This window comes from Montipora capricornis, chromosome 8 (genome assembly GCF_036669925.1).
Source record: "Montipora capricornis isolate CH-2021 chromosome 8, ASM3666992v2, whole genome shotgun sequence".
NCBI lineage: Eukaryota > Metazoa > Cnidaria > Anthozoa > Scleractinia > Acroporidae > Montipora > Montipora capricornis.
In genome coordinates, this window is record NC_090890.1 from 46523052 (window position 1) to 46549798 (window position 26747).

The 26747-nt window shown below is 40.3% G+C and overlaps 1 protein-coding gene and 1 long non-coding RNA gene across 3 annotated transcripts in view; one reads left to right on the forward strand and one right to left on the reverse strand.

The window, feature by feature from the left end:
* The window catches only part of LOC138060182 (uncharacterized), a 39136-nt gene that overhangs the window by 3631 nt on the left and 8758 nt on the right, over window positions 1-26747 (forward strand). The window contains exon 2 of the long non-coding RNA XR_011134306.1: window positions 20860-21040. This is a non-coding gene — a long non-coding RNA (uncharacterized lncRNA). The remainder of the gene's footprint in view (window positions 1-20859; window positions 21041-26747) is intronic.
* LOC138060177 (uncharacterized) overlaps window positions 17703-26747 on the reverse strand; it is a 30820-nt gene continuing 21775 nt past the window's right edge. Inside the window, exons 8-9 of one of the 2 annotated variants that reach the window (XR_011134304.1) lie at window positions 21548-21657; window positions 17703-21172 (exon numbers count right to left, since the gene is read on the reverse strand). Coding sequence is in view for 1 of the 2 variants with exons in the window: in XM_068905898.1 (XP_068761999.1) it covers window positions 20606-21172 (567 nt within the window). In the remaining variant the exon portion in view is untranslated. The remainder of the gene's footprint in view (window positions 21173-21547; window positions 21658-26747) is intronic. The other variant, XM_068905898.1, reaches the window with a different exon arrangement.

Consider the following 26747-nt stretch of genomic DNA (forward strand, 5'->3'; position numbering starts at 1 on the left):
CAACAAGATGGGAAGGCAGAAAAATCTCACAAAACCTTTTCCGGGCAAAACTTTTATTGACACAAACAACATATTTGCGATTAGAGGCAAAAACACAAAATGTGTGCAAACAAGCAACACACTCCGTGTCGAAAACCGTGTCGAAAACCTATGATACGCAACGAAATAAATTTCTCACCGGAGTTCAGGACCAAACCCTTTTTTGAAGAACCTTGTCTTTGAATGAGGAAGCAAAAAGTGGACAACAAGCTTTCTTTCAAATAATTGTTGACTAACAAAAAATAGTGAAATTTCCAATTGTTTTTTTTTTTTGTCACCTGAACACTGTGCAGAGTTTAGTACGAATTAATAAAATTATAAATAGCCAGACAACAGAGATCTGGCTGTTTTCGATTCCTTCTCTGAGTTTGTTAAACTCCATATCCAACCAGAAAAAGTTACCGAAGAATTTGCCATTTAGTTTCGGCGTTGTACATAACACCACAGTAAAATATTAGAAATACAGCTCACTATAATATCAGACAGCGAAAGATTCAATTGCTGTCGAAGTCCGTTATTCGTCACTTTTAAGATTCCACATATTCATTTTTCACCGCTGGTGTTGTTTATCGAATTGACGTTCCATTCTTGAGCTCCATTGCATGTTTGTGGAGTGTCCACTGGATAGAATCTACCTGAATCTACGCATTTCTACTGCTCCCTGAAACCTACCAAAGATACGCGCAGAAGACTCTAGGCAAAAAGACAATACTTAGCAGGGGAATGACAGGAAAGACCTATTGTGCAACGTTTCCATTTTTCCGACAAGGAAAAAAAATAAAACGGAGAAATTGATATGACGAACGGGGATGTTCGTCATATCAATTTCTTCCTACCCATTGCCCAGGCCTCCGTGAACCTAAATATCAACAAAGGAGGGAATGGACACAAAAACCCTATTTGTGAACAAATATTTGATTAATTTTCTAATCGCGTGTATCGCGGGTATCTGGAGTGTAGTTTGACAAGTTGATTACCTTGCAATGTTCCGTGCGTGATCTACTATGTTGTAATAGATAATAGTGAAAATGCTCCCAAAACAAAGCTGAACTACAAGATACTTCCTTCTTCTCTAAGTGTCGAAGACTAACTGTATTGCCACACTCCTTCCAATAAGCACTCCGTTACTTACACTTATACGTTGATGGTTATATACTGTTTCGGGTTGAACCCGTTTTTCTCTGGGTTAAATGTGTAATTCGCATTTTGTATACAGTCTCTACCCAAATTCCTTGCAACAGGCCTATACAAATTTGAAGCTTCTGCGGCTTACTTCCCCCTCACAATGTTGTTTGCGCGCGAGGTTCTGAGCCCATTTACCAGATCAGCATTGTGAGAGGGCAAGGTTTGCAAAGTGTGTCAACAATTTTGTCCAAGAGTAGGTTGAATATGTACTCTCTACCTAGTTAAAATTCTTTGGTCAACCCAACAGTCTGAAAAGCGATTTTCTTTATGGGGTGTCGTTAAAAGGGGGCGTGGTATTTTGGGAAGGGGGGAGGGGGGTTAAAACAAAGCAGAGAAAAGGTCCGAAATCTGACCTTAACACAGTCCATTACCGCCCTTTCCTCGTACCCTTTGCTCTTACCTCCTCTGCTTCCCCCCCCCCCCCCCCCCCCCCCCCCCCACCAACAACACTGTCAATATTTTTCCTTTGTGTCACTGTTTTTCTCTTGTATCTACTACCTTTTGACACCCGCAATGTTAATTGTACTACCCTTCCCGTTTGTTGAACCCTGTCAAATGAAAATCCTTGACTTTCACTACTACAAAACACTGCGTGTAGGTACGGGTTACTCCCTACATGTCTCAGCTAGTTTATTCCCAGGAGGCTCTGACACTTCTCGGTGAAAAAATATAAATTCAAGAGATTTCTCTGTGGTCATACTGTAATTTGCATTTATTTTTCCACATGGTCTGACATGAAAACATTGTGAATCCATACACCTTATTCCAAAATGGCCGCCATTTTAGTATTCTTTTGTTTCCATGCAAAATTGGCCCTTATGACCTGGATTTCAAACGTAAGATTCAAAAAGAATATTTAACCTTGAACGAGGCCATAAGGGCCAAACAATTTGCATGAAAAAAAAGAATACTTAAAGGTGACTATTTTGGAATAAGGTGTATGCACTGACTCGTAGAGCTCAGCTGGTCTTTCATGTACCGGATCCGACCTAATTAATGTCCATAAAACAAAAGAACAAAGCGAACATAACAATACCTAATTAGCAAGGTCTAATCGGAATAGCAGTGGCTCTTTTGTCCTCTGCCCTTTAAGTCCGGTATATGAAAATCTACTTCAGAGCTTGAAGAACTGAAATCAAACTCTTAACCAAGTTCAGCCCAGTAGAAATCTGCATTGAGGACTACTTTTACGAACAAAGCATATAAATGGCTCGAAGAGGCAAACAGTAAAGGCGAAACTAGCGCTCCTAGCATCGACCGACAAGGCAAGCGTCGAATTATGGACAAGAAATTAACTGGCAAGTGCCTGCCAATGACGAAAAAAGACTCGACTAGCAACCAAATATGTGGTCTCGAAGACAAGAATATCTAAAATCTTTCTACTTCGCATTCTACCATAGCACACCGAGGAAGGGCCAAGAGAGAGCCTACACCAGAAAAGGTTATTCAGGCATGACGTAGAGGGTTTTCCACTTGCTTGTTACAACGTGCAGCCTCCCCCAGCAACAGATAAGTAAACGGCCGACCACTAAAACAATGCAATCAATTATCCAATTAAAACAGACGACTTCATGAATCAAGAAGAAATCTCGTTAATTGAGTTAAAAAGCTTGACATGTCATCGTCAAGAACAACCACACACATGGCTTTTTTCATATTTCTGATCACTTTACAAAGTGCTCGTGGATCAGTCCTCTCACAGTACTCCAGTGGTCACTGAGTTAGAGAAACAGCTTTACATGTTTCGATTTCCGAAAACGCTGCTTAGGGACAACGGAGGAGAATTCAAGAAAAAAAAGCGTGAGAAATCTCCATAACATGCACAACCAGGAGCCCATCGAGGGGAGCTTCTATCTACCATACTTAGCCTTTCTCGAGTGGTATGTCCAGGTTTGACCCTACTTAGATGCACGCGGATTTCAATAAGCGTCACGAAGTGTCCCCTTGCTCCTCTCGCCAACTTCAACACCACTCGTGTCTCGGAATACAGACAATTTATGTCACAAAGTGTCCCCCAAATGCCGCTCTTTAAGTAAAGATTAATTGCTGCATTTACCCAAAGCTAAAAATAACGCTAACCTTTACGCTTACCTTATTGTTGAAAATAGGCGGCAAATGCTTAAACGTAAAGGGACAATTCGTGTTGGATGTCAAAATTGGGCGTGCATCTAATTAGGGTCAAACCTGGACATAAGTGTCTCGAGTAGAGGTATTTATAGAACACCTCCCTTGGGAGGTTCTGCACTCCCACTGTTGTAAAAACCAATCAAAACAGAGCTATCTCAGCGTCAAGGGAAATATGATACTTTTCGCGGGGAAACCTGGGCCCTGTTCCTAAAAATAAATTTACTCGGGAAAGGGTTGACTCAAGGAATTCGTGGACATAGAGCTCCCCTTGATCAGCTCGTGACACAACATAAAATTTGCACACGGTGCAACTGGAACGCCAAAGGAGAACAAAACAACAGCACGCCCAAAATAAACATAAATGTTCATGCAATCGACTAAGTAGTGTGCATAGTGAGGTACATGAAACAGCATATAAGAAAACATCTCACTACATATAGTCATAGGGAAAACTCCCTCTTGTGTAGCATTTCGTGAAGAACCAAACAACGAATATCATGATGCGCAGCAAGCGACCAAGCACCAGAGTAAGGTAATCCAACGATGGATGCCGGAAAGGAAATGAGCAAAGCATACAGAATCAGAGAGCGACAGAGGAAGCAGATGAGGACATAACAATCGAAAAAGGAAAATGCACAGGCCGGACGGGCAAAAGCAGTCAAACACCGACGAAACAACACAATCCTGTAAAAGAAATAACTGAATGTATCATGGACATCAAACTAAGTACAATAAGAATTCGATGACTGTGTTACAATAAGAATCGTTAAAGTACAGCTACACAACTCCGCCATGGCCGGTCCCAAGCCCGGATGAGAAACGAGGATGGGGCGTGGGGCGTGCAACCCCACCCCGTAAAACAGTTGATGCTACAGAAACCAATATCAGAGAACAGGATGTCAATGGTGCAAGGAATGAAGAACCCCAGAATCTGGGGATGATGACAGATGACAGCCAAACCCAACCGGCCGGGCGCTGGCATCTCAAAACCGGATATCCTTAATCCTAAATCAAAACTACGGATAGGATGCGGGGATGTTAGAACACTTTACCAAACAGGAAAGCTAAAGCAAGTTACAAGAGAAATGGAGAACTATAACATCGAAGTTCTCTATGTGAGTGAGGCAAGATGGATATACTCGGGAAGGAGGTGGCTTTTTACAGGTCACACTATACTCTTTCCGGCCGAACAGATAACCATCACAGCAATGGAGTTGCCATCATTGTCAACAGGATGGTAGAGAAAACAGTTTTGGAGTAGAAGCCGATCAAAGATAGGCTCCTCAAGGTAAGATTCAAATCCAAGTTCGTCAAAATGACTGTGATTGTCTGTTATGCACCAACAGAGGACGCGGAGGAGGAGATAAAACACGAATTTTACGATCAATTGGAGAAGGCCATTCGGAATACATCCCAGCATTATTTGCTGTTAGTGACTGGCCTCACCTTCACGTTCCTTTCGGCCTCTCCTCTGGTCTCGCCGTTCGTAGCGAGGATTTCAGTGAGATCGTCTTCCTGCACATCTGCCGACAACGTGAACACAAATCACGCCCGGGGACAAGAACGCCTCTCGACCCCTTAATTATTGCTAGGATTGGAAGCGCACAGGGTCGGGTCCTGAGGTAACTCTTTCCACCAATAAGGTGTAAAGCACATTTCCGCCAACTTCATGCCCAACTCGTCCACCGCATCCTTTAACCAGTTGACCATCTGGCCTGCGTTCTCTGCTCCTCCATTTAACACTCTTCCTCCCGTTCACCACCTCTTCGTCTTCCATTGTCTCTGCGGTTGGTTCTTCTATCCCTACTGGGGTAACCAGTACGACCGCTTTTAAAGTAAAGATAAAAATGGATGGCTCATCGTTGTATGCTCATGTTGTTGTCAAAACACAAAATTTGGTGATTTCAGTGTAAATGAATGTTGTCCTTAAGTAGCGTGTGTCGAACCCACGACCTCCGGTGATCTAATCCGCAGGTCTTAAGTTCCATTCCCACCCAGGTCAGAGATTTTTGTCTGTCCTTGGGTAATGCAACAGAAGTTGCTGATGCTGTAAATCAGCGAAGGTTCTTCATCCATCATATGCACAGTAGCGTTAGGCCTCACTTGATTTCTGTCCATATATTGGTGATTTCACGTTGTTGTTTTCTAGAGTACGGCAAAGAGATCGACTGAAATGCGTTCTGAGCACAATTATTTTTCCTTTTTGAACCAGTGATATTCTTGCTTTCTGGCGTTGCCGTCGCCGCATCCTTCTAACTCCATGATTTCCATTCCGCTGTTCTCCCGACGTTTCTTCCCCCGAATCACACGTCTGCTACTCAAGTAAATTAAGGCATGGGCCCAGAGTGAAAAATGCCCTTTTGTAACATAAATTAATGTTGTTCAAAGAGGTTTCAATATAATGAAACGAAATTTGGTCCACTGAAAGCATTTAAAATTTCAATTACGCTGACAAGAGATCACGTGACTTAGTCACGTGGTTGACCTTTAAGGAGGCCGACAGTCCATGAAAAATAGACCATTTTCAATGAAAAATGGCAACACTTTTCCATAACCGTTAACATGTGCAATGATATTTTTGAAATGAAGGATACTTAAACTCTTAAACCTGCACTTGGCCTTTGAAGAAACAGCCTTTTGTGTGGAAGTAGTTTCCAGACAATTCAAAAACATACAATAAAACGATCATTTTCTGCAAATTTGAATGCCAAATGAATTGATTTTCTGAAAAGGCCAAGCACAGAAATATAGAAGACATCACGATACATAAGTAATTGAAGGTGAAAACTGGATATCGAATTTTAAAACTGTTGCCGTTTTAGAAAATACATTCCCTTGAGATTGTCAGTCAGTGTTGAGTGGGACCCGAAACATCAACATGAAACTATAAAGTAATGCTTACCTTCATTCACACAATGCACATGGGTTTCTTCCAATCGATGATCGGCTAGAGTCCATTTTCCCGAAAAAAATACATTTACTCGGCTAGGTCGCTTTGTAAGTGATACCGATCGAGTACCGCATTTGTCCGCCGTTTTGTTTTGTTTTGTTTTGTTCGTTGTACATCTTTCTCAGCTACCACTGGAAAGACCATCTATTTCGACCCGTTTCCGTTTGGCCTCCCCACAGCTGACCTCAATTACTCTCTGGCTCATATTTTTCGCCCAGATTTTCACCATGATTGCATTAATTACATTGAAGACTCGGGCGGCGTTGAAGCATCCTGCGACGACGCATTTTAAGCCTGTGTCCATGGTAATCATCTCTTTATTTGACTTTCATGTTTTAATCTTGATGACCTCCGTCAACTGTTCTGAGGATTCAAGACTTCGTTGTGTCAGATGCTACCAAAGGAAATTATCATTCCGTTTGGAACTCTTCGCCAGTTTTATTCTCTCACTGTACTCTCTCACTGCACTCAGTGTACTCCGGCGTTTACATGTGTTCTGTCATTTCGACGTATCAGCCTTTGATGATGTCTGTCAAACTCACTCAGGGAGTCTTAGAAAAGTCCATGGTCCACGTTCCTCGTCGCAAGGCCCCTTTAACACCAGCAATCTTGTTACAGTTTTAGTGCCATCTTAATCTGATTGTGCCCACCTACCTCTGTGGTCTGCCTTCCTGGTCGTCTTTCTTACCTTCTCCAGAACCGCTAACCTTGTGTCTCCTGTAGGTCTCTTGACAGTTTCTCCATCCATCAGGTTGTTTCCAGGGGCAGCGTCACCTTCACTAGTTCTGGTGCTCTTCTCAATGCTACACGCGCCACAACTCGTCAGGCATTCTGTCCCACGTCGCTCTTCACTCCTTATTCTCATTAGTTTCAGCGCCGGATATTTATCGTCTCTTCACTTTCACCACCACTTCAAATCAGCTCGACTGTATCACACCAAAATCCATCAACTCTGGCATCATGTATCTGAACTTTTCTCTGTCCCTCGATCTCCTCATAACTTCTCTGGTCACAGTCTACGTCGTCCTCTTTTCTTGATCATAGGGCCAATATGTATGTCATCCAGGAGTTGTCCGTCCTTGGTCCCTTCAAAACTTCATTAATTAACTACATTTCGCCGCGGCTTGGACTGTGAATCCATTTGTGATCCTCCTGGGGGGCAGAGATGCGGTGTTGGCTCGAGAGACCCTCTTAACGTGTATACAATTTGTCCTCTTCTCTCTCGTCCGCCTGTGAATCATCGTTCTGGTTGATCCAGCGTCATCTAGTTGGGGAAAAACATGGGCCCGGGATGACCACGTAATTCCCATTCGCTATCTAGATTGGCCATGTAGCCAGCATGGTTGCTCTGATAGTGTAGTGGTGATCACACCCAACCGGTAATCAGGGGGACGTGGGTTCAAATCCCGCTCAGGGCATAAAAAGTTTTTCTCCCAATGAAAATATCATCCAGGGGTTGTCCGTCCTTGGTCCCTTCAAACTTCATTAATTAACTACATTTCGCCGAGGCTTGGACTGTGACGTGAATCCATTTGTGATCCTCTTGGGGGTATAGATGCGCTGTTGGCTCGAGAGACCCTCTTAACTCTATATATATAGATATATTGCGCATGCTCACTAGCTCGCTAGTTTGAGCACTCTGGCATGGCTTAGATGTACCACATGCGTGGGACACTTGGGGAGGCTTTATAAGCTTAACCTCCATCCCAGACATCAGCACTGCACTGATGAGGCCCAGAAGGCCGAAACAGTACTGTCTGCAGTTAGATATAGCTCTTTGGCATTACAAAGCTTTCCCTTTCATGTCCAAATTGAGCACTCTACTGGGATGAGTCATTGCCGCTAGCAATTGCGCATGCTCACTAGCTCGCTAGTTTGAGCACTCTGGCGTGGCTTAGATGTACCACATGTGGGTGACATTTGGGGTGTCTTTATAAGCTTAACCACCATCCCACACATCACCACTTCACTGATGAGGCCCACAAGTCCGAAACAGTACTGTCTGCAGTTATATATATATATATATATATATATATATCACAAGCATTGTGATATATATACAAACGGAGTGTTCTTTATATATATACAAACTGAGTGTTCTTTTGGGCACCACTGAATTAGTTTTCACTATATCATGCCCTTCTCCTCTTATTATTTTACCTTCTAATTACTCTAATACAATCTTCTGTGTCTATTTGGAGTAGATAAATAAATAAATAAATAAATAAATAAATAAATAAATAGATAAATGTCGAGAGCACAAGTTTAATTTACACAAAGGATGTAAGTTGAGATGCCCTCTTTGATTCGCTTCAAATTAACTGTGTATAGTAAATGCAAGTAATTTAGCAAATGATTCAAGGTCGTACCTATTGATTTACTGAGGAGTACATTTCTGTACTGAGCCAATTTACGACATCAGAAAACAAAAACGTAACATTTGAAACACCAATTATTGCTTACCAAACGAATAAGTTACCATAGCAACAGAAGAGCCATTTTAAAACATCATATATTTCGTCTTAACTGAAATGCTTGTACCCATTATTATTACTACAATTAAGTGATGAGCAGGTTAAGTTGAAACTGCAAAAAATTACAAAATTCTCTGGAGCGGATTCAGAGCTACTACGAAAACCCCCGATCTATGGAATGGGCTCCAATTACCGAGTTCCTGCCCCGCCCACTTTCGTGAAACATTTTGATGAAATTCCTTTTCCATTGGCTTAAGGTGTATTATAACGACCGCAAAGATGGAAAAATACGTTTTCAAAATTTAACTCTGTTTTCTTTGGCAATCGTAGCAAAACTTCCCACGAAGAAACCTGTGGTGAAGTCCCCCCCTTTTCCGATAATGTCTTGTATTATCTGCATTTTCAAATCTCCCCCGAGAGCTTTTCCACGATTATAGAGCCTTCCATATGCGCTCAGTTCTGCCAATACCTCTTAACAGTTTGAACAATTTACAAGCCAAAGTGGCCCGAGCAGAGACATGTAAATCCCCACCCATTCCACAGATCAGTGCTTTTCGTAGTACTTTCAGAGTACCCCGCGTAACAGGCGGTTTGGTGACTTTTAGAAGCTTCTTTCCACCGGGGTTGACTTTCGAGTGATCATTTGAATGTAATGCAGGTATTAATGTTTAGACGGAGAGGGGTGGGGGAGGGGGGGGGGGGGGTCTACGGGCAAAGGTGCGGCATTTGAACACTTTTTCTGTCCCCTCTCTGGGGAATTTGCCACAAATGTGGCTCCATGCTGCGGATATTTGAATTTCACCGTGCAGAGTCCTAAACTGGTGTACCAGGAGACGCCATCTTGGAAAATATCGGCATGTGTGAAGTTGGCATGAATTAATTATTATATTTTTATGGTGCAATACGGCTACAACGTTCCATCTGGTTTTCAGTATAATGCATAGGCTGTTTGAATAATATTGTAATTCAATTTTGGTAAAATACAGCCTTTTGTATTAAATCATTGAAATGAGCTGGAGCAGAGTCCCGATTAAACTTAGCTTACTTTTTTGACCTTAAAACCAGTTTTATTCACAAGGAGTAACCAAGATAATCATCTAGGTTTGTTAAATGACCTTTCAACTGTCAGTTGGATTCAATTTTTTGATATTTTCATATGTTTAATATCGGGCCGAAGAAATTGGATTTGGATTTGACATTTTTTTAACTACACGTGACGATTTCGTAGTATTCATTTTGTTGAGTAAACGGTGAAGAAAAATCAATGTAATCTCTCTGGAAAGGTACATTAAAAACGTTCCTGTTTAAGACAGCTCAGGTGACTTAGTACTAGCACAGATAAATGAAGCTCAATTAGTAAGGAACGCAATATCCTCTCAACACCGTTTCCGCTACTGGGAAACAATCTGAAACTCTCAGGAATTGTTTTTTTGTCTTGCCTTTATTCAACTTCAATCTTCTTTAATCTACTGTCGATAACAGAAGTTAAAGACGTACAAAGTACTTCAGTACTTTTAATACAAGTCAGTACACTGTTTTGTTACCTGGCCCCGGTTGTTCAAACAATGGATAGCGCTATCCACCGGGTAAATCACTATCAACCGGATAAACACAAGCAAAACCAATTGAGTTATCCAGTAGTTAGTGATTTATCCGGCGGATAGCGCTATCCATCGTTTGAAGAGCTGGGGCTAAGTGTGGATATTTTATCAAATTTGAACTATTTTCCAGTCCCAAGGGTCGGGAATTTGACCAAAAAATTGAAGGAAAATTCAAATGCCGTACCTTTCCCCGTACCCCCCCCCCCCCTCTTTTTAAGCATTGATACCTGCATAAGTGGTCACGCGAAAAGCAAGCGAAGGGGATGGGGGCAAGGAGAAGGATCGAGTAACTGCCTGCAATCAACAAGATTTCCCATTTCCAATAATGCGTGATGTCAACTTCCAACCAACCACAGCGCGCCTTGTGTAAACATCGGCGGTAATACAACTAATTCGCTTGAGACAAAAATGTAGAAGATCGAACAGAGATTTCAACTTACCTTTAACGTTTCCCTCTCCATGTTTCCTTGCATACGGCGAGAGCTACTGAAATTTAAACTGACCAATCAGAATTCAGCGAGAGGGAAAAACTGTGCTATCCTTTTGCTATCCTTTTGCTATCCGACGTCACGCCAATTGTTTACATTCTGATTGGTTAGATCGGTGGACATTCGCTCAGCCTTCTGTTGTGACTCTCTTGACCGTCGCTTCTTTGAACATGACTCATTGTTCTGGCAATCAATTTGCCAATCCACTTTATCCAGTTTATGGATTGGTCTAGCATGTGATTAACAACCAGGATCGCTTTTGAACTTTATTCTGTAGAAGAAGAAGACGTTGCTGAGTGAACATTTTTACGACGAAATCCCTTGGTTTGTACTGTTCAGCACTTTGATGTCCGATAACTGATCAATCACATTTGGTCGTCTGACCTTATGAAGTTTTTTCAGCTCTTGTTTGTGTCCATCTTGATCGAACTTCAGGTGAAGCGCTATGCTGCTTTATGCCAACTTCGGTGGCTTGTGATGAGTTTGCCTGCTGCCCAAATTGTTGTTGTATTTGGGCAAGATTGGTCTTGGGTTGGAACTTATTAGTGAGGGGAACAATTTTTCGTTCATCTGCTGTGCCAGACAACAAACAATCCTGTCGGGTGTTCCATTTGCTTGGTGAGTCTTGCACGACCATCGTCTATCAGATCTGGATTGGAGTTTTCTTTCAGTGATTACAACTTGCGATCGTTCTGCAAACATCTACGTAGCATGCAGGACTTTTTAGTGACTCGAGGATCCCCGGCCCGTTTTGCTGTTTTAAACGGAGTCCTGCCTTTTGTGATCTTTTGTGAGCTGTTTGTCTTAAGTGCTTGTACTTTTTCGTTTGTTCCTGGTGGCACAAAGTAACTTTGATGATTTCAAAGGACTTGAATCCTTAATTGAATTAGCGATTTTTTAATTAAGGAACCATTAAGTGAATGGTACACAAAATTAGGAGAAACTGTTGGTTGAATAGACCATATTTGTAGACATAATTATCTACCCAGTTTAAGTACTTAGCTCAACAAGTTGTTTGGCTCCACAAGTTTCAGTTTCAGGCCAGGTACCCGAATTCACCCAGGTACTGTTGCACACTACCATAGTTCTTTGGAAATTGAATAGCTCCTTGAACACCTGGTTGCTTGACAAGAAACTTGATGTGTTTGTTCTCTACATTGGTGAATGCAGCCACTAACTGTCCATTGTGGATAAACTCCAGACCAACTCTTCTTTCAATTTAATCTTTGTTCTTCGCAGGGCATCAATAATGGTGTCCCTTGTACAATGTTAGTTTAAAGAGTTTGCCCCATTTCATAGGGCACTGTGGTTGCCAGATTCACTTTCAAACTTATCATGGAAATGTAAATCAATACCAGTGAAGAGTCAGTCCCTTGAATTGTTGATAGAAAATTTATTTAAATGCATATTGAAACATCAGTTGAGGAATATTTTTTTCCCCACTTTGTGCACATAACATACATTGCTGCCATTTGTTTATTGCTTGGTCATTCAATGTCTTGATCACATCAAGTAATTTATTTTTTAGGTATTGTGTATCTTAATCTAAAAACTTAACTGTTTGCTTTTCAGAGCCCTTTTGCGGCATATTTAGATAGGCAGGAAATGTTCCACATTTTATGGTAAATAGTTCTGCATAGTTTTAAGGAACATTGCAGCCAAATCTAATTGAATATGAGACTAAAATATGCTGTTTGACATTTTGTGAATTTAAAGACTATTAATATTGTTTGCGCTTGTTTTAAAAGGCTTAAGGTTGGCACTCAAAAGTGTTCCTTCTATGATCTTATTCTGTAAAGATTACCTTCGGAGAATTGGATCAAGGCCAGTTTTTTCTTCTAGCTTCTTTCCCCAGTGCCCTCTGAGAATGGAGTTGATTTTGGTTTTGCCCAATGTTGAAAGATGAAACAATGCCTAAACCAGCCAGCCACAAGGAATACTTCATGGTGCTTTTTTACAAACATGGGCATGAGGGTGCTCGTAAGCATCTGATCATTGTTTCGCATGCTTAAGTGTTATTGTAAATAATCTATTTCTCTAAGAGAGTGTTCTTTTCTTGTTGGTCATTCAAAAATTGTTGGAATAGCTTGTTTGAGCTGTTGGATAGATGCAGAACATTTGATGAGGCCCTCCTGGGGAGAGGAGTCCTTGTTCCCTTTACATATTTGCTTGTGTTTCCTTGTTCCCCAAATTACTTTCAAACTTGTTCCCAGCTTTTTGATCCCTAAAATTTAAATTGGTTTTCTTCCCTTGTTCCCTAAAATATTTTGATATTGTTAAAAAAACCAGTGAGGAACATTAAATTTTAGTTACCTAAATTTTGAAATTTTAGATACTAGATATTTTATTCATATTCTTACATTTTTATGTATATATTTCTTTTTTTCTTTAATATTATTTTGTGGAAAACCTGTAAAATAGCTTCAGCTAAGTGTTTCTATCCACGTTAAATAAAGATTATGTATGTATGTATGTATGTTACTCTGTTCCCCAGTTTAAATTAGCCATGTTCTTTTCTTCGCCAAACCCCTGGGAGTGCCTCTTTGTTGAACTTGATGTTGATTCTCTTATTGGCCTAATAGCAATTCACTGTTGAATTGCAAGACACAGCAGGTTCTTATTTGGGATTGAGGCAAAAATAAATTTTCGCACAATAAAAGAAACACAATTTTGACTGCCCCTTCTAGATCTTGCTCTTTTCAGACATGAACCAGGTTGTTTGCACCTTTCTGGCGACCTGCGGGAGGGCAAGCTCTAGAAACTCTTCCTTAGCGAGCCTTCCACTGAAAAACTTTCCAAGTCTGGCTTTCCGGTGTTAGGGGCCGAGGTTTTTGTGCAAAATTCATCAGCGGCTTCCTTGCAGCTTCTAAAAGGTGTTCCTTCGGGTAATGGTTAGTAAACATTTTGTAGTGCTTAAACAAATTTTCGCTACTTGAAAATGTATGTTCACGCGAAAAAAATATCAGCTTCACAATTTTTCTTTCTCGATACTCCATTTAAAATAAACGTGAGCGCCATTAGTAATAAAAGGCCAGAAAACCAGGGGCACCCAACGACCAATTTGTTGTAAACTGTATTATTTTACCCCAGTTATTGAAAATAAATGTTATTAAGGCATTTTCAGGTGTTTTTCAGTGTTGCTGGGAAAACATTATCTGTTCCTTTTTCCCAGCAAGACACACAAGAAATTTCCCAGCCAGCTAGATAAAATTGGTTGGTTTCCCAGCCAGCTGATCAAATTTATTTCCCAGCAAGGAATTCCGCATGCTTTCAAAATCCCTCGATCCGAAACGACTACTCTCTGGGAGAGGAAGGGGGTTCTTTTTTTTTTTTTTTTTTAGTCGTCCTCCTCAGTCTTCAGAGTTTCTACAGCCAGCTCGGGTTGAAATGCTTGAAAAAGTCAGTAATTCCCAGGCAAAACCTCTATCAATAACAAAATTTCCCAGCCAGCTCATCGAAACACCTGTATTTTTGCCAGCCAGCAATATTCCTCTGGGGAACAGATAATGTGAGGAACAGATTCGTTGGGTGCCCCTGGAAAACCATTTAAAACATTTTGTGGCAATTTTTTTGTCAACAAACTTGGGTTGTCGGCGAGCAGAATTCGAACGTGACCTGTTGTGCTTTGGCTTTTATTTGTGCTTTTTCTAACTATTCTAAGACGAATTCAGGCTGGTATTTTCGAATCAAGTGCAAGAAGACGGCAAAACCGTATCGATATTTATTTGAGTTAACTTCGCGAATAAAGACTTTGACCGCGTCCTTGCGTAGATCAACAACAATGTCATTTACGAACAACCGAAATGCACTGTTTCCGGTGAAGGGGCAAATGATTGACAGGATAGCACGGTTTTGACTGCCGCGCGCACTGCGGGCGCAGGTTCCGTATGCAAGGTTCTACTGTGTGCGATTTGTCGACAATGTAGCCTGCGAATACAGCCGACTCACATCGCCCAGGCAGCTCGCCCAATCGCTGCAAGCAAATTTTTGTCGCATGCGTCTGTTGTACAAGCGAGACAAGGAGAGCGACAGAAATGGCGGCTGTAGATGTGGTATTTACCACTAACTATACTTAAAGTGCTCCTAACCCCAAACCTTTTTTTTCGCTAAAATGAATCTTTGCACCTGTTCGAGACGCATTGCGGCCATTTTTTCCTTTTTCTAACAAATCCTGCCATTTTATAGGCTTCGAAAGTTGCGAAAATCCAAGCATCTTGTGTTCACGACCGAGTCAGAAGGGGGTCTATTCCTGATGTGACGTCACAATCTACTTTGCATGCATTTTTGTAAAGAGTTAATGCAATGTAAATCAGTTTGTGACGTCACATCAGGAATAGGCCCACTCCCCTTCTGACTCGGTCGTGAACAAAAGATGCTTGGATTTTCGCAACTTTCGAACCTTATAAAATGGCAGAATTTGTTAGAAAAATGAAAAAATGGCCGCAATGCGTTTCGAACAGGTGCAAAGGTTCATTTTAGCGAAAAAAATATTTTGGGGTTAGGGGCACTTCAAGGCAATGAGCAATATTTGCACGACGCGTGCGTCCCTGAACAAAAGAGAAATAGTAATCAATATGACTGGATATAACTGATCACGATCTGACTTCAAAGTGTGAGGTTCTCTGATTGGGCGCAAAAGGGCAATTGCGAAAATTTCCGCCCAATCAAAAAATCTGAATTTAATTCGGTCTGGAAATCGTCCGTTAAAAGAATGTTCCCAGGGGCTCTTCCTGCCTTACTTGAAAACCTTACGCCAGTCCTAATTTTGCCCAAGATTTTCTCGTCCCGTCTCGACTGACTGCCCCTGGGTCTCCGAGGATATCTTGTCGAACTTTCTAACACTTGAAAGGAAAAACGCAAACTAGCAAAAACCCGGTGTCTCGCCCGTCATTTTATCACAGATGTATCCTTTTTTTCGTGAGTTGTTAGCATTAAACACGCAAGGTAACTTGATCACAGGCGGCCGCTAAAATCGATGTCACTTTCGATTTTGCGATTTTACTTGTACAACCAAAAAGTGCGATAGAAAAATCGAAAATTTTTCGCTGATGGTAACTTGTTATATTCGTGGCACAAAATTTATGATGTTTTCATCTCGCAAATTTTGTTGCTGTTTGCAAACTATTTTATTCTCGATCGAAACCCCCTAAAAAGTTCCTTCTTCTCTTCTTAAAAACTACATATTTACTTTTGCGTCAATATTTGTTTTGCATAAGACAGGCTTACAAAATCTGTAGCTTCCTTAGTTCACATTTTTTGAGCGTTAAAGTACTATTTTCGGTCCTTTGTTCGTGACCGTAAGTCGCATATTTTGTAAAAACAATTTCCAACTCCTCTGACAACGACTTCTCTCCTTTGAGGAGGTATCTTTCCAGAAGCCATAATTCCTTTACGCAAGACGTAACTAATAAGAAAACAGCCTAGACACACGTAAATATACAGCTAACAAGGCTTCATTGTGTTATTTCCTCCAGATTTGTACCTAATTTTGTAATATTTCGAGATCATGACGAGATGTCAATTTCACAATAAACCTTATTGAATTACGGATCCTCACGCGAGAAAGGTTAATCCGAGTAAATTTTATCTCATATTTCAGGGGTTATTCAAACTAAAACTTACACTTGCCACATATCAACATCGCCCAAATCGATTTCTGATAAATCTGTGTCGAAAAAAGCGTTGATTTCTCTCCAAAATTGTTTGTTGGACGTCGAAATAATGCATAGCAGGGAATTGCGGGAACTTAAAGGGGCTATGTCACGCTATTTTAGGTTATTTTGTTTAATTTTGTTAATTATGAGCTCTAAACGTCAAATTGGCAGAAGAAGAGTCTTTCACTTGCAAAATCACGGCCACATAACAACTGAGAATGATTTTCCAGCTGTGTAAATAACATTTTGATACAGACTGATAAAAATTTGAAAAAAGGTGGGCCGACGTTTTTCAAATTAACCCAAATTCAAGCCATTTCAATCCTCTCCAGTTTTGTCCATCCATGTCCCTTCTTGGCTACCCTGTGTTTTGTTAGAGTTCTTCTACAGTTTTGAACAGTTATTTTGATATTTTAGTTAATTCTATGACCATTCGATCAGTGCTGAGATTGCCTAAAATTGAGTGACCTAGCCCCTTTAAACTTATTTTCACTCGAATTTGATTCCCCGGCAGGCGGGAAGAGCTGTTTAGTCCTGTATATGTGCACATCTTGAGGGTTTTGTTTAACAAAATTTCCCATTCAAGGAAAGGTGATTTGTAAAGAGCATTAAATTGTTATTTTGTTTGTTTGGGGGGGGAATTTTCTCTGTCTCACAGACTGCAAAATTCCAATTTCCCGCTATGGCCCGTGTTGGCGGAAGGGGGGAGGGGGGGGGGAATTTACTTTGACTGGTGCATAAGTTTCCGCCATACATTTTCTTGCAGCGGCTTGCAATGTTTGCCCACTGGCGATCCCAGAACCCTTGGCGTACAAACAAGGATCCGATTACTGGCAACTCATTCATTAACATCGGACTCGAATCAAAGAAAATCACAAACATATTAGAGGAACAACAATGCAGCAAACAGGCTTGCCAAATCCTGTTGCAGGTTAACAAAAACATCATTACCGGTAACGGCTGCATGAATAGCTTGCAGTTGTTCCGCCTTAGACACAAAGTTAAAGTTGCATTTCTTAAATATAAATGCGAAATCAATTGCCTCCAGAAACTTACCAACATAATTTCCTTTCACATTATCAGCCACGTTTTCAGTATAAAAGCATTCCGAATAACCTATGACCAAATAAGGAACCTTTTTCTTTTTTTGGTGAGGGGGGGGGGGGGGGAAAGTCGTCATTCCGAGCATGCTGGTTAACTTTAACAAAAAATGAATACAAATTATCCCAAATAGCATACAATGACATTAAATGGAAGGAAAATAAGGCTTTCTGGAGCAAAAAAAGCAAAGACTCATTGGAACAGATAGGATTAGGAGACCTCTGGATGAAAGCACACTATGTAGACATAGGAATTGTAAACATTATCAGGCAACAACTCAAGGATATCGAACTACAAAGATGGCTAAGTGAAATAAATAACGACACCAGAAAAGATGCTAACCAAAGCAACAAAATGAGAACCTACTGGTTATTCAAAACGATAGACAATTACAAATGTGAAGACTACCTACATCAGGTCACCAATACACGACACAGAATAGCCCTAACAAAACTGCGACTTAGCAACCACAAATTAGCCATAGAGACAGGACGTTACTCAAGAAACCTGCAGAAATAATTTGCGCAATTTGTAAAATAGAAATGGAGGACGAATACCATTTTCTAAATATATGCCCTGCTTACCAGGAAAAACGATGTTCGTTACTAGACTATTTGAAAAAAAAATATAGAATAAAAATAAGCAGAATGTCACCTAATAAAATATTCATGTTTCTGATAAATCCCCCTAGCGGAAATGTTAAAATACAAAAACTAATAGCAAAACATATATTCGAATGCTTTGAAAAAAGGAAAGGGGAAGATGGATAAAAGTAAATACTCTAGGACTTAATTAATTAATAGCCTTTTAGCCATGTATATGTTTGTTGTTTGTACTTGTTAGTTATTTGGAAATTGTGGTCGATATACCATTTATTGTATAAGACTCCAAATATAACATGTCTGTCTGTCTGCGCCTGCAAGTAATACAGGACTCTCTCTTTTCCCGCCTGAGTTCCAGGCCCATTTTCAGGGCAGGGTAAGAGGGAGTCCCACATCAGGACTATAAAAGTTTTCAGTCTTCGGAAATCTTCCCATTTGTAACTTTCTCTCGTTTTCGGCTTTGGGATGGAATGTTTGCTTACTGTAAAAAAGGGTCAACATTCATGCCCGTAAGGTATGAAACAGACTGTCGATCAGGAACACTATTCTGAAGTCTGTATATCAAAATTCATTGTTAATATCATACCTTTTCGACACGTTCCCATCTATTTTATTACTTATTGGAATTATGAGTTTCTCTTATGATCATTTAAACGCTATTACGATTAAAATCCCCTGGGGCCCGCGTGGTTTATCATCCTATAAACCATAGAAACTTGTGGTCTATCGCTTAAATAATCAACAACTTCTGTAAGCTAAACACGAGAACGTAAATTGCGCCTTACACGTTTGACTTTGACTTTTTCCAAGTGAGGAGCCAGTATATTTTTTTGCAAGCTGAAGATAAAAAATGTATAAGGGTCTTAGTACCATGAAATATTAAAACAGTGCAAAAACAAGTGAAAGTTTAGCCTTAATACTTCTATGGAAAGGAGGCATGGCATGGTTTTTCTGGGGTTAATCAAAAACAAAAACACATATTTTGATTCAGTTGAAATGGCCAAAGAGCAAAAATATTTTCTGGTGTTATTCTTAAAACAGCAGGGCTATAGGGATATTACCAAAAATATCGATCATTCCTGATGGCTGTAAAAGCTCCTGCAAAAGTAATTGAAACTGACGAGAGAACGAGATTACTAATACGGCCAGTGACTGTATTTTTTTGTATTTACAGCTACCAGAAATCGTAGTAGTAGTCGAGGTCGATCCTATTTGTATTCAATGGCTGCCGTGCAAAACCTCTATTGTTAAATTTTGAATAGTAACGATTGCCCCTGTTAACCTTTTTGTTCTGAACGAATCCTGATTTACATATTCTGTTTACCTTAATGGGAAAGGCACCAACCTTGTAATTCATAATTAAATCCTTCATAAATTAAACGCGGAGCTTGGAAATTGCTTTCAATTGACTCGCCATTAATTCAGACTGTATTGCTTTTACTCGCCTGAGCAGTCTTGTGTCCAACTCCAACATAATTTTCTTTTTTACTGTGACTACACAAGTTACCCTAAAAGCATAGGAGACCAACAAATTTAGGATTGCGCTTTCCTTACGTACAACGCAAATAATCTTACGTACAAGCTCAATTATTTGAAAAAGCCATTGGTAACACCGACATTACCGACGTCTAAGATCTCATCAACTTGAAATAATAAAGCTGAATTATGAGTAAACACGCAGTTATGCTAAAATCACAATAAACTGACATAATTGCAATACTAAATGGAAAAAAAAAACCTTATACTTGTCTATTAATTTTCAGAAAATTTCACACTATAACAGTAAATAGTTTGATCCCATGGGTCATATCAAAACTTAACGAAGCACAATCGTTCGGGACTGTTGTTGATGGTAGTGACTGACGCCTTGACGACCTGAGCGGAAGTCATTTTCAGAGTTAAGTTATGAGTCGTGTCTATGAATACTAGTGTACAATATATACCTTATTCATAAATGGCGCCTGTTTATTATTCTTTCTGTTCTTTTGCTAATGTGCAAATTAGCCTACCAAGCCTCATTTCAGAGCAATAATTATTTTCAATTCACTGTATGGTATCGAGACTTGGTTGGCTAATTTGCACTTGGACAAAAGAATTATAAATCTACCGCCATTTATGAATATGTAAGGTCCATACAGTGAATCTTATAGCAATTTTAAATGATCCGCAACCTGCTGATATAATGTTTCCCACTGACTTCAGCTATCTTTTGTGTGTCCGATTTGTTACCGAAAAAGTTGCACTTTGAACTTCGAATGACGGCATTACTTTCATTTAGAAATGGCTGCCAGCATCTTTTTAGCACCTGGCGGAACCTAGCAGTTTTCTTGAATGGCTTTCTCTTGCTTCTGCAGGCATCGGTCCACGTAATTCTGGTCTGTTTCCTAGGTTGAAATGGACAAGAAGTCGGTTCTTACGTCTGATAGTACCGCATAGAAGATCTGGCACACTGCTTTCAAATCTTTGGCCTGCTTTGCCATCACTTTGTAATACAGCTTCTTCGGGTTGTCTTTGGCTTTCTCTGCTGTGTTCTCCTGCTTCTTCAGCGCCGTCTCCATGGTAGAAAAAAGGGCTGCGGCCAGGTTTATACCTTTAATAAAGTTGTCAAGAGCTTCATTTTGCTTCCTTCTTTTAATAGGTATCAGAAAATCTTCATGGATCTTTAGGAGTGTCACACAAAGCTGTTGGTAGCGTTCGGTCTCTTTAAAGATGTCTGAGAGCATGTCACACCATTCCTCGTAATCCAGTGCTTCATAGTACTCAAAGAACTTACTTACAGGTGCGAGAAATTGAGTGGAAAGCGGAAGAATGCTTTTGAGGTAAACCATGGCGTCCTTTCTCGTTTCATCGACCACTGATTTTCCTTCATAAAGAGACCTCAACCTCAACGCGAGGGAAAAGCGACGCATGACGACTGCCATCTCTGCAATGGGCAAATCCAAGACTTCCGTCTGCGAGGCAAAAATACAGATGTAAACTACCTAAATTTTAGGCACCCAAACCAAAGTAAGTACTTCGGTCCTTTATGATCTGTAAAGTGGTCATGGTTACTTTGAGTGCAAAGAACGTTTCAGTGGTTTGAATTGGGTGTTTATATTTGGAACCCTGGATCGCTTTAATTGAGTGTAGACTTAAGAACGTGTGAACGAAATTCGAAGAGAAATTGCTCAAAAATCATGTTTAGTAATGCACATGGAATTAAAACACCAACATATTTTCCTACCAGTTAAATATTAATGACATCTACAGGTGGAAAAAAGGCAAAAAAACAAAAAAAAAGGAAATCCAGGAACAACTAAATTTGATACAAAAAGTGTTGAACACACTTTCAATCCCCTACTCCTTTCTCCTGGAACCAGCTAAACGGTCTCTATAATGGTACTGAACCGAGGGAAAGTCTGTCGACTAACATCTCTGCAACGGCTTTGATTTCCCTCTGCGAGGCAAAAATACAAAAGTAAATTACCTAAATTTCAGGCACCCAAACCAAAGTAAGTACTTCGGTCCTTTATGATCTGTAAAGCGGTCTTGGTTACTTTGAGGGCAAAGATCGTTCCACTGACTGAAATTAAATGTTATTTTTGTCTTTCTCCCACGCTGCTTTACGGTGCTAAATTCCAATGACTAATTTTCGTGGTCATTGATTTGCTTCTGCAAAGCTACCTCCGCAAAGATCGAAAGAACATAGGTTTAAAATCTAATCTGGCCTTGAACGTATGGTCAAAAAAGTGTGCTTTCACACCAATCAAAGAAGACTGTGTTCGTATCCAAAACACTGTAACCAGAAAACAAATAACCAAAGCCCATAGCCTATGGGCACCCAACGAGACTTTTCGGCGAAAAATCTGTCCAAGATTTTCGGATTCTACGTTGCCAAAAAGCAAAAGAAACATTTTAAATACTCTTTGTACGTTGCAAGGAACTTACAAATGTACTTCAAAGGCTTTCAGTTGAATTTCTTCGTTGGGTACCCTTGCTCGTTTTCTACTTTTAGATATCTCATTGTTCAGTTTATCGAGAATATTGTGGACTTGCTCATAGTTTCTTTTATGATTTTTTTTTTTAAACAGACTTAGAGACAGGGAAATAAAATGCCATAGCTTAAAAAAAGAAAACTTTCAACAACAACTTATCTCACAAGACAAAACTTCAGGACTTCAACGGGGTTGAAGTCCCGAATTTTTCAGGATTCTCTAAGCAATTGCTGAAATTGCGTTCATAACTGCGAGGATCATCGCTTTACTTGATTTCATATCCGCACTTCAATATGATTCATTTCATATATTCGTTCATTCATCATTCATCACGGGAACATTAGAACCCACAAATGACCAGCCCCCAACGTCAGTGGCTTTATAGCTCAGTTGGTAACAGCGTCGCACCGTTAACACGAGGCCCCGGGACCAACCCCCGTTGAAGTCCTCAATTTTTCAGGCTTCTCTACGGTATTGCTAAAATTGCGTTCATAACTGCGAGGATCATAGCTTTACTCGACAGTTGCTACTGTCGACAAAAGTGGGTTGATGTCTGTAATAACACTTAAGGTCTTAAAATCTTTGTGTTATTGTTTCCTCATCGTAAAGTGAAACTTGACAAGCGTCACGAGAACAATTTGACTGTCCTAATTACCAAAACTTTCCTATCTCGATTTGCAGGAAAATGAAAACCCGAAACCACTCTGGAATTTTGTTGAGTTCAAGAGAAGAGATATTGATAATCTCATCTCTCTGAAGGTCGATGGATCTGTTCTGTCAGACAACTCCAGTATTGCTCAAAGTATGAACTCATATTTTTCCTCGATGTTTACCACCGAAAATTATGTAAATTTTCTCACACTAGATTGTGCTGTTGACAAGAAACTTGCAAACAGTGATCGTACTGTTAATGAGGTCCAACGCCACCTTCTAAAACTCAAGACCAATAAGTCTCCTGGGCCTGACCATATCGCGTCGTGCATTTTAAAATCGTGTGCACTGGAATTAGCACCTTCGTTAACGTACATGGTAAACAAATCGTTCTCTATTGGCCTTTAACTTGACGAATGGAAACATGCAGATGTCACACCTCTACATAAGAAGGGTTCTAAATCTTCGAGAGACTACCGCCCAATTTCCCTTACTTAAGTTCTGGCGCGAAATTGACCTTATCAACAACAACAATTTCGGCTTCCTACGAGGAAGATCCACTACAACTCAATTATTATCAACATTTAATGACTGGGCGAAATCTCGATATTCATATATTCCAACTGGTGTCATCTGTCTTGACATTGCCAAAGCCTTCGACAGCGTTCCTCATGAGCGGCTGCTTTAAAAAGTGAAAAGTAACGACACTGACGGTTGTCTGCTCAACTGCTCAGACATTTTTTGGTGGGGCGCAAACAACGTGTAGTCGTTAGGGGATCTGACTGGTCGTATGTTACCTCCGGAACTCCACAAGGGACCACCATCCTTGGGCCTTTATTGTTCCTGCTATATATTAATGACATAACTGATTTAGAATGTATTACATCCACAGTAAAACTATATGCAGAGGATGGGAAGATCTACAGAGAGATAATTGACCCGACTATAGATTGTCAGCTTCTTCAGGATGATCTCAACAACCTTAGCAAAGTGGGCTCGTAAATGGAAGCTACGTCTTAATGCGGATAAATGCGAATCTATGCGAATTACGCATTTACGCGATAAGTCAGAAACCAATTATTTCTTAGAAAAGCCCCTGAAAGACGTAGATAATTTTAAAGATCTCGGTGTTACAATAGCTAGGGATCTTTCATGGGGTAATGACATTAGTTATACTGTGAACAAGGGAACAAAGTTCTAGGTGCCATTAAACGCTCGGTAGTCACCGCAAATTCAAATGTTTTTTCCATGATGTATAAATCTTTTGTTCGGCCAATCCTAGAATATGCTGCACCTGTCTGGTGTCCTTACCTTGTTAGGGACATCCATGCCCTTGAGAATGTACAACGAAGAGCTTCAAGACTTGCATGAAATCAATGCAGAGGAGATATGTCCTATGAAGACCGATGCAAACTGCTAAAAGTGCCCCCTCTTTCCGACCGTACAATTTTTTTAGCTTTAGTTGAATGTTATAAGATAGTTTTTGGTTTTTATCATTTATTTTTATAGTTTTTAATTGCATACATAATTTGCTTCTGGAATAAATAAAGTATGTATGTATGTATGTATGTATGTATGTATGTATGTATGTATGTATGTATGTATGTATGTATGTATGTATGTATGTATCTTGGTTTTATTATATTGGTCTGGTATGCGAAGATATAGCTGCAGATATCGTGCACGCCATTTCTGCTTTTTACGAGTCTCTGAGACTCTTAATCGGTTAGTCTACTTATGCCGTGGAACGAAAGGATGCACATACCGATAGACTCCCGAATGCATTTACAAAATTTCTTGTTTCTGTGACAGTCCTTCTGGTTTACTGATATTTCCCTTTAACATCCGTATCGTTTTCTTTTTAAAATCTTTATCGAAGATTTAACATTCGTGCGTCCAGTTTTTAGTCTTCGGAAATCATCACATTTGCAACTTTTTTCTGTTTTTCAACTTTGTTGTGGAATCGATTTGCTATCTGATGTATTTGCTAGCTGATGTATTTCGTTTTTTTTCTTTTCAAAAGAAGTATTCCCAAAGCAAAAATCATTGTCAAAATCAGTTCTGGCTTTTCGTGATCATGAATTTTCTCATTTGTTTGTTACTGCAATCCGGTTGGCAGTGTTAAGCCAGGGTATATTCATGTGCATGGTTACTTGCTATGTAAACTACATGCACTCATGTTGCCAGAACTGGTTCCAGTGGGTAATCACAAGTGATTTGTTTGTGTAAAATGTTTTCTTATTCCGCAACCAATTCCAAGGCATCATCATTTAGAGCTGAATTGCTAAGATGCCGGATGATTTTTTGCTGGAAATGTTATTTCGCCTAATTTGTACTTACAGTCAGTTGTAGTTGCCATCTCTTTTATTTTTTGATCGTGTTTTCGCCCACACTAGCGAAGAAATTATTAAACTCATTACTGAGCCACGCTTTTATGATCTTTGTATTCTCTCCCTGCTAGATGCAGCAACAGATGTTATTTTAGGGGTCTTTACTTTTCTCGGCAATTTTCATCCATTTATCCCTTGTCCTCATGGGCTCTCGAATTTCTTCAGTAACTGATAAGGGTTCGGGCACCCACGTATTTTCAGTTATGGTTTTGATTGGTGCATGTTCACCCAAGATGTCGTTGAATAATAACTTAAAAGCATACAGTTTGTCCTCTGCATCCTTACAAATATCCAGCGAGGACCAAGGGACTTCAGATATATATCTATATTTATCCCTTAAAACATGCTCCCAGTCATAGAGGTCGGTTGAGGGCCTTCCTTCTTTAATCGAAGAACAACAATAGGGAAGATCGTGATCGCTTATTGAGCTTAACTTCAGCTTCAATAACTTGATGAGGATTTGAAGTTATAATTACATCGATCAACGACAAGGTAGTTTCATTTACACAAGATGGTCTCAAAACTAGCTGGGATAAATTGAAGCATTGGGAAAAATTTGCCAATGAGATGGCTTCTCTGCGATCTGGCTCAAGTATGCTGCAGTTTCCGTCCCCGAGTATATAGATCGGCTCATTTTGTAAAGAGGCAGTAATTAGGGTTCGACACATTATGCCGGCATAATTTGGGGCGTAATGACATAGTCAGAGCATCGAGCATAATGCCGGCATTATGGTCAAGTTTATAGCATAAGTTTAGCATAATGCTGCAAAAGGAATAGCGGAGCTCCGCGCGCGTGAAGGCGCGCCGAAGGCCCGCGCGCGAGGAGCACCATAGCTAAGAAAATATGGTAACCCATCGATGTGAGAAAATTTGGTTTTATAGCCATGACGTCTTGAACGTCCGTACATACGTACGTACGTCCGTCCGTCTGTCCGCCCCTCCATGTATGCTAATGTGACCAGTATCACGTAACCATATCATGGGCTCAAGTTTAGAGCTCATCGAGGAGGCTCCAGTTTACACTCAATCTCGTACTCAGAGTCCTCGGGCTTTCTGGCCGGCGGGTGAGCGCCCGGAGAGACTCTGGGATAATCGACTCCATTTTCCCAGAAAACGTGGGTTCCGGTCTTATTACGTATGCTTGAGTTTAAACGGAAACAGAAATGATAAAACCGTAAACAGTAGAAATGGCGGGTTAAAAGTGTGCGAGAAATTTTAGCCTTACACACAAAGAAACTGGAGAAATGATCATTGGCTTGCTGTAAGAGCAAGGGAGATGAAACCTCTGACGCTTTCGGTAAGTGTATTTTTAGTGTTTTAGCGTATATTCCATCGTTCAGAATGCCATCGTGCAAGCAACACGATCGAAAAACGTTTTGTGGAAACGACACAAATGTCCTCTTCTACTAAGGTTTGATGTTTCCGTAATTCTGAATGGCTTCGACAAGACCTTATTCCACGGATTTCTCCTCAAAAAGACTGAAATAATGTTTTCTCCACGGTACTTTTGC